The sequence below is a fragment of the Mytilus edulis genome, chromosome 14 (genome assembly GCF_963676685.1).
Source record: "Mytilus edulis chromosome 14, xbMytEdul2.2, whole genome shotgun sequence".
NCBI classification, from domain to species: domain Eukaryota; kingdom Metazoa; phylum Mollusca; class Bivalvia; order Mytilida; family Mytilidae; genus Mytilus; species Mytilus edulis.
Window position 1 is genome coordinate 70807057 of NC_092357.1, and position 14579 is coordinate 70821635.

The following is a 14579-nucleotide window of genomic DNA, read 5'->3' on the forward strand; positions in this document are numbered from 1 at the left end:
TTGATTACCTTGTTAAAAAAAAATATTGATTAAATGATTATACTTTAGTATTGACAAAAAGTAAAATCACAAAAATACTAAATTCCAAGGAAAATTCTAAACGGAAAGTTCCTAATCAGATGGCAAATTCAAAAGCTCACACACATTAAACAAATGGATAACAACTGTCATATTCCTAACTTTCTTATGTAAAGCAACTGTGATTATGTGATTACTTAGACACCGCATGAAGATCGAGAGCATCATGAATGCCACTAAGAAACCAAATCTTACCTCCAGCCGCTACTTTATCCACTGTGGTACCCTTCTTATGTGCCATAAAACCCAGGACAGCAAAAATGACAAAACCAGCGTAAAAACTGGTCAAACAGTTGATAAGAGGTACAAGGAAGGAATCTCTAAAATGGTAAAATGTGAATATTTATAACTGAACCAGGAAAGTATCTATAAAATGGTGAAATACTAATGTTTGCTACTGGCTTAGAAATTAATCTACCTTTATTTAGGGTAAGTACCTGATATATAAGAGATCTCAAATTTGTCCTACATAGTACTTGCATCTGGACATATATGTTTCTTTCATTTCCTGAAAATTGTTACCTTAAAGTAGTAAATTGTTATTGTGGAAATCTGTGTTAAATATATATATATATAGTCTCAGTGATATACTAATTTACTTATTCTACTCATAATATGGAAGATTAACAATAGTTTCATTTAGCTTTAAAAATACAGAAAATTGAACAAAACACAATACTATTACGCGGAATCAAGGTCAAAAATTAATTATAATTCAGAATATACTGAATTACAATTAAGCATACCTTTAATTGATTTTAGGTAACCTAAAATCATTTTAGTATAATTTTGGGGTATCCTAAAATCAGTTTAGTATAGTCTAAAATCGACATTATTGATCCTAATTCCCGCGCTATACAATACCTTAAAATATTGTTGCTGAATTTGTTGTAACTTGCCATAGCAATAAGTCCGCCTGAGCATGCGCTTAGAGAGTAAAATATCTGAACAGCTGCATCACTCCATACCTGTAATATACGATGTCACATGGTCAAACGTCCATTCAGGTTGGAGTTTTATGCTAATTTCTTTATTTAAAAATCCCGCACAAACAGAACATGCAACACGAACAGAACATTGTTTGTTTTGCTTCAGGCACAGTCAAATTGATATTATGTAGAGTGAAATAAGATATAAATTGTTGTAACGAAACAAAGAAAATTCGGCAGTACATGACTTAAAAGAAGCTTAAAACGGGGTCATAAAAGTTTGGAGTAAGGTCGGAAATGTCTTGCTCTTCTTAAGTTGCTGCTATAAAATGACTTAGTACTTTATACAATGACAATGCAGTCATTTTCGGCGAAATCAAATTTAGGTCTTATTTTTCAATATTATAAAATGTAGACTTACGTCCCTTAGATCAAATAAATATATCGTTAACAAAATATTATTACAAAATGAAATAAAAATTAATATTCATTTTTTTTTCGTTCACTTTCATACAAAAAAATAAATTTAAATACACTCTGTGATAACTTACATCAGCCTGAGTAAGCTTACTCCAGTCCGGTGTTAGATAAAATTTAATTCCTTCTTCATATCCCTCTAGTGTAAGACCACGGACCAGCAGAATGGTTAACAGGATGTAAGGAAATGTGGCAGTAAAATATACAACCTACAAAACAAGTTCTATTTATTCAGAAATTATGGTAACATGGGGAAAAATGACAATATTCAATTTGATTCAAAGTTATTATTTAAAAAATGGAAATCTTCAGTTGTAAGACGTCTGACCTCGTATTCAGTATGTTCCTGTCCTTAAGCAGGAAACTATAATTTAATGGTTGTCTTATTACTCGTTTTTCATTTATTTATGTATTTGTAAAAACCAGGCCGTCTGATTTATCTTTAGAATTTCTACACCATTTGTCATATTGGCTCCTTTTACAGCTTATGTTACGGTATCTCGTGGACACGTCTACCTATTGTTATAATCAATAAAATACATTTCCAAGAGGTTTAATTTCCTTTGAGAGAACAATAAATACTATTGCCCTCATAGCTAAGTTACGAAGGGCTAGTTCCTACCTTTCCTGGAAATTTAATACCATTTGAGAGAACAATAAATACTATTGCCTACATACTAAGTTACAATGGGCTAGTTCCTACCTTTCCTAGAGATTTAATACCCTTTTAGAGGACAATGAATTCTATTGCCCAAACAGCTAAGTTACGAAGGGCTAGTTCCTACCTTTCCTAGCGATTCAATACCCTTTGAAAGGCCAATAAATACCAATGCTCACATAGCTAAGTTACGAAGGACTAGTTCCTACCTTTCCTAGAGATTTAATTCCCTTTGAAAGGACAATAAATATTATCGCCTACAGAGCTAGGTAACATAAAGCTAGTTCCTACCTTTCCAAGAGATTTCATTCTCCTTGAGAGGACAATAAATACTATTGCTCAAACAGCTAAGTTACATAGAGCTAGTTCCTACCTTTCCAAAAGATTTAATTCCTTTTGAGAGGACAATAAATACAATTGCCCACACAGCTAGGTTACATAGATCTAGTTCCTACCTGTCCAAGAGATTTCATTCCCTTTGAGAGAACAATAAATACTTTTGCCCACATAGATAGGTTACTGAGGACTAGTTCCTACCTTTCCAAGAGATTTAATACCCTTTAAGAGGACAATAAATACTATTGCCCACATAGCTAAGTTACGTAGGGCTATTTCCTACTTTTCCCAGAGATTTAATACCCTTTCAGAGGACAATAAATACTATTTCCCACATTGCTTAGTAACGAAGGGCTAGACCCTACCTTTCCTAGAAATTTAATATCCTTTGAGAGGACAATAAATACTTGAGAGGAAAATAAAAACTATTGCCCACACAGCTAAGTTACAAAGGGCTAGTTCCTACCTTTCCAAGAGATTTAATACCCTTTGAGAGGACAATAAATACAATTGCCCACACAGCTAAGTTACATAGAGCTAGTTCCTACCTTTCCAAGAGATTTAATACCCTTTGAGAGGACAATAAATACAATTGCCCACACAGCTAAGTTACATAGAGCTAGTTCCTACCTTTCCAAGAGATTTAATACCCTTTGAGACGACAATAAATACAATTGCCCACACAGCTAAATTACATAAAGCTAGTTCTTACCTTTCCAAGAGATTGAATTCCCATTTGAGAGGACAATAAATACAATTGCCCACATAGCTAGGTTACATAGGGCTAGTTCCTACCTTTCAAAGAGATTTAATTTCTTTGAGAGGACAATAAATACTATTGCCCAAAACGCTAAGTTACAAGGGGCTAGTTCCTATATTTCCAAGAGATTTAATTCCCTTTGAGGGGGACCATAAAATACAATTGGCCACACAGCTAAGTTACATAGAGCTAGTTCCTACCTTTCCAAGAGATGTTATTCCTTTTAAGAGGACAATAAATAATACTATTGCCAAAGCAGCTAGGTTACATAGAGCTAGTTCCTAAGTTTCCTGGAGATTTAATTCCCTTTAAGAGGACAATAAATTATATTGCCCACACAGCTAAGTTACATAGAGCTAGTTCCTACCTTTCCAAGAGATTTAAATCCCTTTAAGAGGACAATAAATTCTATTGCCAAAACAGCTAGGTTACATAAAGCTAGTTCCTACATTTCCAAGAGATTAATTCCCTTTGAGAGGACAATTAATACAATTACCCACATAGTTAGGTTGCATAGAGCTAGTTCCTACCTTTCCAGACATTTAATTCCCTTTGAGAGAACAATAAATACTATTGCCCACACAGCTAGCTTACATAGAGCTAGTTCCTACCTTTCTAAGAGATTTTATATCCTTTGAGTGGACAATACATACTATTGCACACACAGCTAAGTTACATAGGGCTAGTTCCTACCTTTCCTAGAGATTTGATTCCCTGTGAGAGAACAATATATACTATTGCCCAAACAGCTAGGTTACATAGAGCTAGTTCCTACCTTTCCTAAAGATTTAATTCCCTTTGAGAGGACAATAAATATTATTGCCCACTCAGCTAAATTACATAGAGCTAGTTCCTACCCTTCCTAAAGATTTAATTCCCTTTGAGAGGACAATAAATATTATTGCCCACACAGCTAGGTTACATAGAGCTAGTTCCTACCTTTCCTAAAGATTTAATTCCCTGTGAGAGAACAATAAATACTATTACCCAAACAGCTAAGTTACATAGAGCTAGTTCCTACCTTTTCAAGAGATTTAATACCCTTTGAGAGAACAATAAATACTATTGCCCACACAGGTAGGTTACATAAAGCTAGTTCCTACCTTTCCTAGAGATTCAATTCCCTTTGAGAGGACAATAAATATTTAATGCCCACACAGCTAAGTTACATAGAGCTAGTTCCTACCTTTCCAAGAGATTTAATATCCTTTGAGAGGACAATAAATACTATCGCCCCAGCAGCTAAGTTACATAGAGCTAGTTCCTACCTTTCCAAGAGATTTCATTCCCTTTGAGAGGACGATAAATACTATTGCCCAAACAGCTAAGTTACATAGAGCTAGTTCCTACCTTTCCAAGAGATTACATTCCGTTTGAGAGGACAATAAATACTATTGCCCAAACAGCTAAGTTATATAGAGCTAGTTCCTACCTTTCCTAAAGATTTAATTCCCTTTGAGAGAACAATAAATACTATTGCCCACACAGCTAAGTTACAAAGGGCTAGTTCCCACTTTATTCCCTCTGGATACTCCAAACCACCGGAAATTTCCAAGACTTTATTGCTGCAAATGCAAATCCCCAAAATTGTCAATACTATCAAATCCGATACAGCTAATGTACATATGTCAACAGATAAATTTTACACAAACATAATTTTTCTTTTCAATCTGGTAAAATTGGTTTGGCTATCCTTATAATTGCAACAAATGGTGGTTTTGTTTAAATTTGTGGACAACAAACCATTTCAATGCTACCATATTTTGATTTATTTTAGTAGTCAATGCTCCGTATACAAACTGCAATGTTGTACAAAATATTATTTGTTAATAATTTCATACACGATCTGTTAATCTATTCACATAATTGAAAAACATAATCACACTGTTTTTGCTTATTACAGCTTATTACTGTCATGCTTCATCATTATCACAATAGACTTATACATGGTCTTATTTTCTTGGTTTTTTTTCAGAGCGGTAACAACCATACCATTTTTTTGTTTTTGTTTCTGATGGGTCTTTTCTTGTTTAAATAAGTAAAAATCAGGGGTTTCCGGCACGATTTGGCATAAAAGGGGTTAAATGCCAAGCATATGAGGGATTGACATTTGTGTAAGAATTTTCTAAAGGGGGTCTTTGACAATGTTACCATCCACACCTGTTCTCAAATTGAATGGAGTGGACCATTATTGAAAAAATAATTTTAACCAATCTAGTGTCTTCAGTGGGATTATGACAAAAAGGGTAGTATTTAATGTTAGATTGTGTTGTCAGTTTACTTCTGCTTTTGTTGGGAGTTGTGTTGACAAATCTTAAGTTTTCTGTGGACTGTTGTTTGCTTTTTGTCAAGTTTTATTTTGACCATGGTGTGTACTTTTTTTTTTTAATGTCCCCTTCGTTTCCTTCACGTATTTAACACAAATGTTTTTAACATACTTAAAATATTCGTCACTGGCTGAAACTGTCTTGTTATCGCTGTAGGTAAAATTAGCTGTAAACAAAATAAATTGATTGATTATAAAAACAATGCCTATGTATAAGGCTAATAATTGATGGTTAAGGTGGTACCTAACACAACAGGGAGATAACTCTGTAAAATCAGCAGAACGTTTTAATGACGGTGTGTTGTTAAGGGAATATAAAGCTTCTCAGTGATCAAAATAAGTGTTTGTCAAACTGCTATATAACCAGTGTAATTTTTCTGACAAAACGGTTGGTTCAAAGTTTTTAAAAAATTTATATTTTTGTTGAAGGGCAAAAGTAAATACTTTGACAAAATTTTATGAAAACTAAACGAGCCAAATTAATTTTAGTAAAAGTGTTAGGTACCACCTTTAGTAACAAAACGAAATAAAAAGAAAATCTAATTAGTCATATGTTCATCTTGAACACATGCAGTTTGTTTGTTTTCAAAATTGGTAATCATTGAACTGTTTAATATTTAGTTATTGTAATTAAAGCTCCTGAGATGTGCTCATCTTTGCCAGCCAAGGGTTACGATCCACTTCCCTCTGGTGGAGAGGAGGGAAGTGGATCGTAACCGTTGGCTAGCGAAGATGAGATGTGTTAGTCATTCCTTTGAAGTCGGATCTGTCATTTAATTGGTTTGTTAGTGAAGTTTGCCTGTGTATTACTTTATTGAGGTATTCCTCTGGTTTAATAGATACTCACCACAGTCTGGCCTCGAGGAATTCCGAGGATCTATGAGAGAGAAATTAAACGTTTGATAGCCGTCCTGACAAGCACACGTGTTCCATGAGTTGTCACAATATTTCCAGGGAACTTCCGCCGCCATAGAAGCGAAGAAGAAGTATATACAGTATGCAATAATCACGGCATAATAAATGGCGATTAGAGCAGATACTATTATCATGGCAAACCCAAGACCTACAAAACAAAGATGACTGTTGAAATGTGATTAATTGTACACTGATGTGTAGTGTGTGTTTCGATTATAAAGTTGTAGAACTCACTGTGAGATATCACAAATGTAGAGCAGAGGATTTAAATAACATGTAGGTCGAGCGCGGGATTTAGATATTGCAGAGCATGTGATTTAGATAACATGTCAGTAGAAAGCGAGATTTAGATATCGTAGAGCATGTTATTTTGATAACAAATCAGTCGAGCGCGGGATTTCGATATCGCAGAGGATGTGATTTTGCTAACAAGTCAGTCGAGCGCTGGATTTAGATATTGCAGAGCCTGTGATTTAGATAACATGTCAGTAGAAAGCGATATTTAGATATCGTAGAGCATGTGATTTTGATAACAAGTCAGTCGAGCGCTGGATTTAGATATCGTAGAGCATGTGATTTTGATAACAAGTCAGTCGAGCGCTGGATTTAGATATCGTAGAGCAGCGGATTTAAATAACATGGTCAAGCGCTGGATTTAGATATCGCAGAGCCTGTGATTTAGATAACATGCCAGTAGAAAGCGATATTTAGATATTGTAGAGCATGTGATTTTGATAACAAGTCAGTCGAGCGCTGGATTTAGATATCGTAGAGCATGTGATTTTGATAACAAGTCAGTCGAGCGCTGGATTTAGATATCGTAGAGCATGTGATTTTGATAACAAGTCAGTCGAGCGCTGGATTTATATATCGTAGAGCAGCGGATTCAAATAACATGCAAGTCGAGCGTTGAATTTAGATATCGTAGAGCATGTGATTTTGATAACAAGTCAGTCGAGCGCTGGATTTATATATCGTAGGGCAGCGGCGGATTCAAATAACATGCAAGTCGAGCGCTGAATTTAGATATCGTAGAGCATGTGATTTTGATAACAAGTCAGTCGAGCGCTGGATTTAGATATCGTAGAGCATGTGATTTTTAAAACTAGTCAGTCGAGCGCTGGATTTAGATATCGTAGAGCATGTGATTTTGATAACAAGTCAGTCGAGCGCTGGATTTAGATATCGTAGAGCATGTGAATTTGATAACATGTCAGTAGCAGAGAGCAAGATTTAGATATCGTAGAGCGTATGATTTAGATTACAAGTCAGTAGAGAGCAATATGTAGATATCGTAGAGCGTATGATTTAGATTACAAGTCAGTAGAGAGCAAGATTTAGATATCGTAGAGCGTATGATTTAGATTACAAGTCAGTAGAGAGCAAGATTTAGATATCGTAGAGCGTATGATTTAGATTACAAGTCAGTAGAGAGCAAGATTTAGATATCGTAGAGCGTATGATTTAGATTACAAGTCAGTAGAGAGCAAGATTTAGATATCGTAGAGCGTATGATTTAGATTACAAGTCAGTAGAGAGCAAGATTTAGATATCGTAGAGCGTATGATTTAGATTACAAGTCAGTCTAGAGCGGTATTTAGATATCGCTGTGCGTGTGATTTAGATAACTTGTCAGTCGAAAACAATATTGAGATCTCATAAACATGTTTAACCCCGCCGCAATTTTGCGACTGTCCCAAGTCAGGAACCTCTTATCACTGTACATGCTGTACTAGTATACATATTTTTAGGGGCCAGCTGAAGGACACCTACGGGTGCGGGAATTCCCGCTACATTGAAGACCCATTGGTGGCCTTCGGCTGTTGTCTGCTTTATGGTCGGGTTGTTGTCGCTTTGACACATTTCCCATTTCCTTTCTCAATTTTATTAGATATCATAGAGCGTGTGATTAGATAACAAGTCAATCGAGAGCGGGTTTTATATATCGCAGAGCGTGTGTTTAGATAACAAATCAGTCGAAAGCGGGTTTTATATATCGCAGAGCGTGTGTTTGGATAACATGTCAATCGACCGAGGGTTTTAAATATTGTAGAGCGTGTGTTTTAGATAACATGTCAGTCGAGGCAGGGATTGAGATATCACAAATGTAGCGCGTGGAATATAGACAACACGTCGGCGGGCGCATTATTTAGGTTCACAAATAAAGAGCGCGGAAATAAGACTATAAATCTGAAGAGGAATTGATTATTCGGATCTATAGTGTACCTGAACTGGATTACTCAGCTAATAAAATTGAATGTGATTGCGAATTCACAACACAATTGTAGAGTGTGTGTTTAAGCATTAACATCTGAGTTGCACATGATGAATATAGCTCAAAGGATATATCTGTATAGCACCAGATTTGGATGACATAGCTATGGAGCGCGAGATTTGTGAGACAACTTTAGCATGTTTAGAGTGCGCGATAAGAAAAATAGATTATGTACGCGGGAACGATCCTTAAATATTCTTGTCCTTGTCTGTATGAATACAACTTTGACTGCTTACTATGTTTTTATGACATCTATTTGACGTGACTCTGTATTTATACATCTATTTGACGTGACTCTGTATTTATACATCTATTTGACGTGACTCTGTATTTATACATCTATTTGACGTGACTGTATGTATACATCTATTTGACGTGACTCTGTATTTATACATCTATTTGACGTGACTCTGTATTTATACATCTCATTATTGTGTTATTGTGCTATCATAAAAATGTTTATATTCTTGTCTTCTATTTTTGCTAAAAAAATTTGTCTATACGCAATTTTGTGTTTCTTTGTTATATATTTGCTCGTTTTTATATTGATTAAAATTATAACACATTATTACCTGTTATGTCTGTTTGGTTTGTTCACATATACTGTTGTCACTATAATGGAATTTCACACGACTGTCATACAAGTGAGAGGTTTACTTAGCTATACAACTATGTTATGTCTACCATGTTCTTTATAAGAAATGCCTGTACCAAGTCATGAATATGACAGTTGCAATCAATTTCGTTTGATGTGTTTGAATTTTTGATTTTACCATAATAATGATTTGACTCCGGACTTGCCATTTTGAATTTTTCTCGGAGTTTGGTATTTTTGTTATTTTACTTTTAGACGGAAATGTCTTACCTTTCATTGCGGGATTGATCCTGAATACTTTTATTGGTCCTAAACTTGCAAATTGTCCCAAACATAACTCCAGATAAAATAACGGTATCCCAATGAACACGAGACATATGAAATATGGAATTAAAAAGGCACCTAAAATAGAAAAAAAAATGTAACATAATGGTGACGATATAAGCACAAACTTATATATTAATTTTACTTGCAATAATATGTTTAGACTTGACATTTTTAACAAACTTTTATGGTAGAAATGATATTTTTGTGCAAGAGTTTGTTAAAACCCGAGTTTATAATACAGTCAATATATTCTGTTTACATTAATGTTCCTTCAACAAATGTCTTTGTCGTTTCATATAGTCATCATATAGATGTCTTAAACTTTTGATAATCATATAAAAGATGTCTAAACGATCCTCCTCATGGGGCGTTTTGATTATGTGATTACTTGACTGTTTTTATAGTGATTATTTGATTACCAGACCGAACATTTTATGATTATTTGATTACCAGACCGAACATTTTATGATTATTTGATTACCAGACCGAACATTTTATGATTATTTGATTACCAGACCGAACATTTTATGATTATTTGATTGTTTAATAATCATGGACTGTATTTTCTATCATTATCTTTTTTATAAAACAATTAATGATAGAATCATATTCAAAACAGTGTAGCTGTGGCCATTGATTGACAACCTTAAATTATCCCATTGACTGGGGCAGATTAGGTGAACGTGTGTCTGTAACGACAACTGCTCACTACTCGCTTATTATAGAATTTAAACTGTGGGATCACCAAAGGTTCTTAACGCCTTTAATATTAAAATAGTTCGAAAAATTAATCAGGAATATTAACTTTATGTTTTGATTTATATTATTGATATCAATCAAAACATCGTGTTATTCCTGATTAGTTTTTCTAATTTCTTTATTTAGGTGTTGAGAACCTTTTGTGACCCCACAGTTTAAGTGCCTTTAACAAGTACATAGTGAGCAGCGGTTGTTACAGACAAACGTTCACATAATCTGCCCCAGTCAATGGGATAATTTAAGGTTGTCAATCAATGGCCACAGCTACACTGTTTTGAATATGATTCTAATGTGATTATATTGGCCGACAATTTGTGATTTTGTGATAACTTGGACACACCTATCAGGACCTTCTCCTTCACTTACCTCCGCCATTTTTAAAACAGAGATAAGGGAAACGCCAAACGTTACCCAAACCTACAGCAAAGCCAACACAGGTCAGAATAAACTCTAGCTGACTTCCCCAGTTCGCTCTAGCCTTACCCTGTCAATACAAACAAAGACATGTATAAATAAAAATATTAAAATAACTGATAAAAAGACAGCGTATAAGCAAAATGTTTGAATTTTTATGCTCCACCAACGATAGTAGAGGGGCATTATGTTTTCTGGTCTGTGGGTCCGTTCGTCCATCCGTGATGTCCGTGAGTCCCGCTTCGGGCTAAAGTTTTTGGTCAAGGTAGTTTTTGATGAAGTTAAAGTCCAATCAATTTGAAACTTAGTACACTTGTCCCCTATGGTATGATCTTTTTAATTTTAATGTCAAATTAGATTTTTTACCAAATTTCACGGTCCATTGAACATGCAAAATGATAGTGCGATATACTCTTATTATTCTTGTTAGTGCAATTTTGAAGAAAAAAAATGTAAAGTTAATAAATTTAAGTATATTTGAAACTGTGAAAGATTAAACTGTTGATGCACTGTCGCATTTAATACTATAAATTAATCTTCGACATGCAAGGTCATAATGTAAAGTTAAAACAAACTTTCCATCACGAGGCCAGGTCAAGGTACATATACATCCTGTACATATTTAACTTAAAAGTGTTTTCGTCAAAGTAAAGTACTTTTTAAACTTAATTTATTTACAGTTATCCCGTCTTTTTGAAGGAGGGAACCAGTTTTATCTAGGATGTTTATAGACATGTCTTAGTTACATGGAAACATGGGTTTTATCACCGGGAATTAGGTCAGAACATTCATTTGTATTTTCTCACCAAGTCATAATAATTTTGTTTATGTATTTCATTATTATAATTATTTTCAATCTTTTTTATTATTATTTAAGAGACTCTTAATAACTTTTGAAAGATGAAATAGACACCTTAAATTCAGCTTTAAGACAAATACATTTATTGGGACTTCAACTCCTATTGACATGTGGGATAAAATAAAGATTTGTAACGACCGACATATTTTTTCTAGATATTTTTAAACGACAACTTAGCTATGTTATTGATAAATAATCAGCACTTTACACAGGTAAACATGATTTTTGGCAAAAATAATATTCTTTAATAAACCATTCTTGATAAGTAATAATATTCTATGTCAATTTTATGTCTCTGAATAATTTTACTTTTTCCCTTTCCCTTTTTCTTTATAGATAGTAAAACATGTGGTATGAGTGCCAATGACACAACCCTCCATCCAAGTCACAATTTGTAAATAAACCATTATAGTTTAGATAATACGGTCTTCAGAACGGGGCCTTGGCTCAAACCAAACAGCAAGCTATAAAAGACCCCCAAATATGACTAGTGTTAAACCACTCAAACAGGAAAACAACGTTCTAATTTATATCGAGAAACACTTATGAAGTATATCAACGACAATTACTAAACATCAGTTTCCTGACTTAGGACAGGTGCAAACAAATGGAGCTGGTTTAAACGTTTTAATAGGTACCAACCTTAACCCTTATCTGAAATAAAAGTGTAACATCTCAACATAGAAAGACGTTGGTTTGTTGATTTTTTACTTAATTTAGTATACAACCAAATAACAAGGCGACGTAGTGAATGGCCACTAAGGCACCAGTTTTGAATGTTTGGCATATTAACTAATTTCTCGGTGAATGGTTCTGTGATTCTTGTGGTCTTGCTTTCGAATATGTAATGTTTTGTTTCTGTACCTTTGTTTATTTTATAAATATTTCTTATAAATGGAGAAATGCAGAGGAATGAACATAAAAGTAAATTAGAAAACAAGTACTGGGTGTTATAAATACTATCGAAGTTTATCTATTGGACGCCTTTGTTTTGTTTTGTTTGACTTATCTAGGTTGATCAATATAATCGCACCTATATACATCCCGACGCTATCTTTTATTTTGAATTTAAAATTGAAATGCGTAATATAACCTTGAATGTCATAACATTTTAAATGGACTTAGACAGAAATGTAAACGTTCTTGGAAACAATCGAAAAAAGTCTTCAGTCGTAGATTAAGAAAAGATGACTCGAACACATGCATTTTAGACAAACATTGTCTATTTTCAAATCACCGACTGTTGACTCCGGGCATAATATTTTTTGGACAGGCTACCTACATGGTGGTAGGACATTCTGAAAATCTGTGAAGAAAGAGCAACTTAAGGAAGTTAAAGCTTACGTTCGTTGCAATTTGGGAGACAAAATATTATTTTAATGTTTTCTAATCCTTTTTGTCCCAAATTGTATCTACATTGACCTTGATCGTACTTTTAATAGTAGCTCTTACTTGATCGAGTACAAGAATGTCTACCACGGAGTAGGTAACCTGTCCAAAAATTAAAGTCAAAAGTCACTCAGTAATGTGAACATGGTCTATTGCCCATATGCCATTACTTAGAATACATTTATGGATTATTCAGATAATTCTGTTTTTCCCCATAAATAGATCTTCCCAAATAAGAGTTCTTTTTTATTCTGTTAAGCTATTTGTTAGGATCTTTTGTCTAGTTTTACAAAAAAAGGGAGATTAAAGTATTCTTTAATTTGACAGCAACTCAACAACCCTATAAAACTAAGTAAGATATGACGTTTGAGAGTAAGCAGACAGTTTTCTTTGACTTTGATAGCTCAGAAGTAAACAGGAACTACTTAAAAAGTGTTTTTATGATAAATTTGTCTAAGGTTTTGTATTGCTATATGAATGCTTCTTTGTTTCTTAACTCCTCTACCATTTACACTACATGTCTGCGCTATCAAATATGCTCTCATTCTAAAGTGGCAGGATTCTCCTCCCCCCCCCCCCCCCCCCCCCCCATGTTGGCTTACCATTCAGGACATGTCTTTTGTATTAATTATTGATGTATGTTCCTCCTCAAAATGAATTTAATAATAATTACAGGGGGAGGAGAGAGTAAGAAGCAGTCCAAGTATATTAAACATGCATTAATGATACATTCTATATTTGCTTCTTGACCTTAAATAGACTACAATCTATCATATTTCATCGATTACAAATCTACATGGCGACTTGGCGATTCGGTTGTTTATTTGCAATTCCTTTCATTGATTTACCAAATGTGTACATATAGCTCGTGTTTAATGCGATAAACGCGTGATAATGAAAATGGGGAATGTGTCATCTTGAGAAGACAACAACCCAACCTAAGAACAGAAAACAGTGCAAAGCAACTAATGGGTCTTCAACAGAGCGAGGAAATTCTGAAACAGGAGGTCTTCAGTTGGCTACTTAACAAAAATGTGTATAATGATGTACAGTAGTTGTCGTTTGTTTATGTAATTTGTACGTGTTTCTCATTTCTCTTTTTTTATATAGATTAGACCGATGGTTTTCCGTTTGAATGGTTTCACACTAGTAATGTTGGGCCCTTTGTTGTTCGGTGTGAGCCAAGGCTCCGTGTTGAAGGCAGTACATAAATTGTTATTTGGATGGAGAGTTGTTTCATTGGCACTCATACCACATCTTCCTATATCTATATATATGTAAATAAAAATGCACGTCACTTAACTAAAATGTAGGTTTTGAGGGGGGAAAAACACTCCTTCATCACAAATATTCTTTTGACGGTGGATATTTAATGACCTTGAGTGGCTAGCCCTTGCACGGTCGGCTAACAAATATTCTTTTAAAATTTTATTCTTCACAAGTCATAACAATAAATTGCACAATAAATTATCTTGTAAATGT

The 14579-nt window shown here is 34.2% G+C and overlaps 1 protein-coding gene across 1 annotated transcript in view; it reads right to left on the reverse strand.

The window, feature by feature from the left end:
* The window catches only part of LOC139503491 (sodium- and chloride-dependent glycine transporter 2-like), a 34980-nt gene that overhangs the window by 13034 nt on the left and 7367 nt on the right, over positions 1-14579 (reverse strand). Inside the window, exons 2-9 of the mRNA XM_071293279.1 lie at positions 10802-10919; positions 9620-9751; positions 6412-6627; positions 5677-5731; positions 4671-4803; positions 1559-1693; positions 943-1046; positions 274-398 (exon numbers count right to left, since the gene is read on the reverse strand). Of these exons, the coding sequence (XP_071149380.1) occupies positions 274-398; positions 943-1046; positions 1559-1693; positions 4671-4803; positions 5677-5731; positions 6412-6627; positions 9620-9751; positions 10802-10919 (1018 nt within the window). The remainder of the gene's footprint in view (positions 1-273; positions 399-942; positions 1047-1558; positions 1694-4670; positions 4804-5676; positions 5732-6411; positions 6628-9619; positions 9752-10801; positions 10920-14579) is intronic.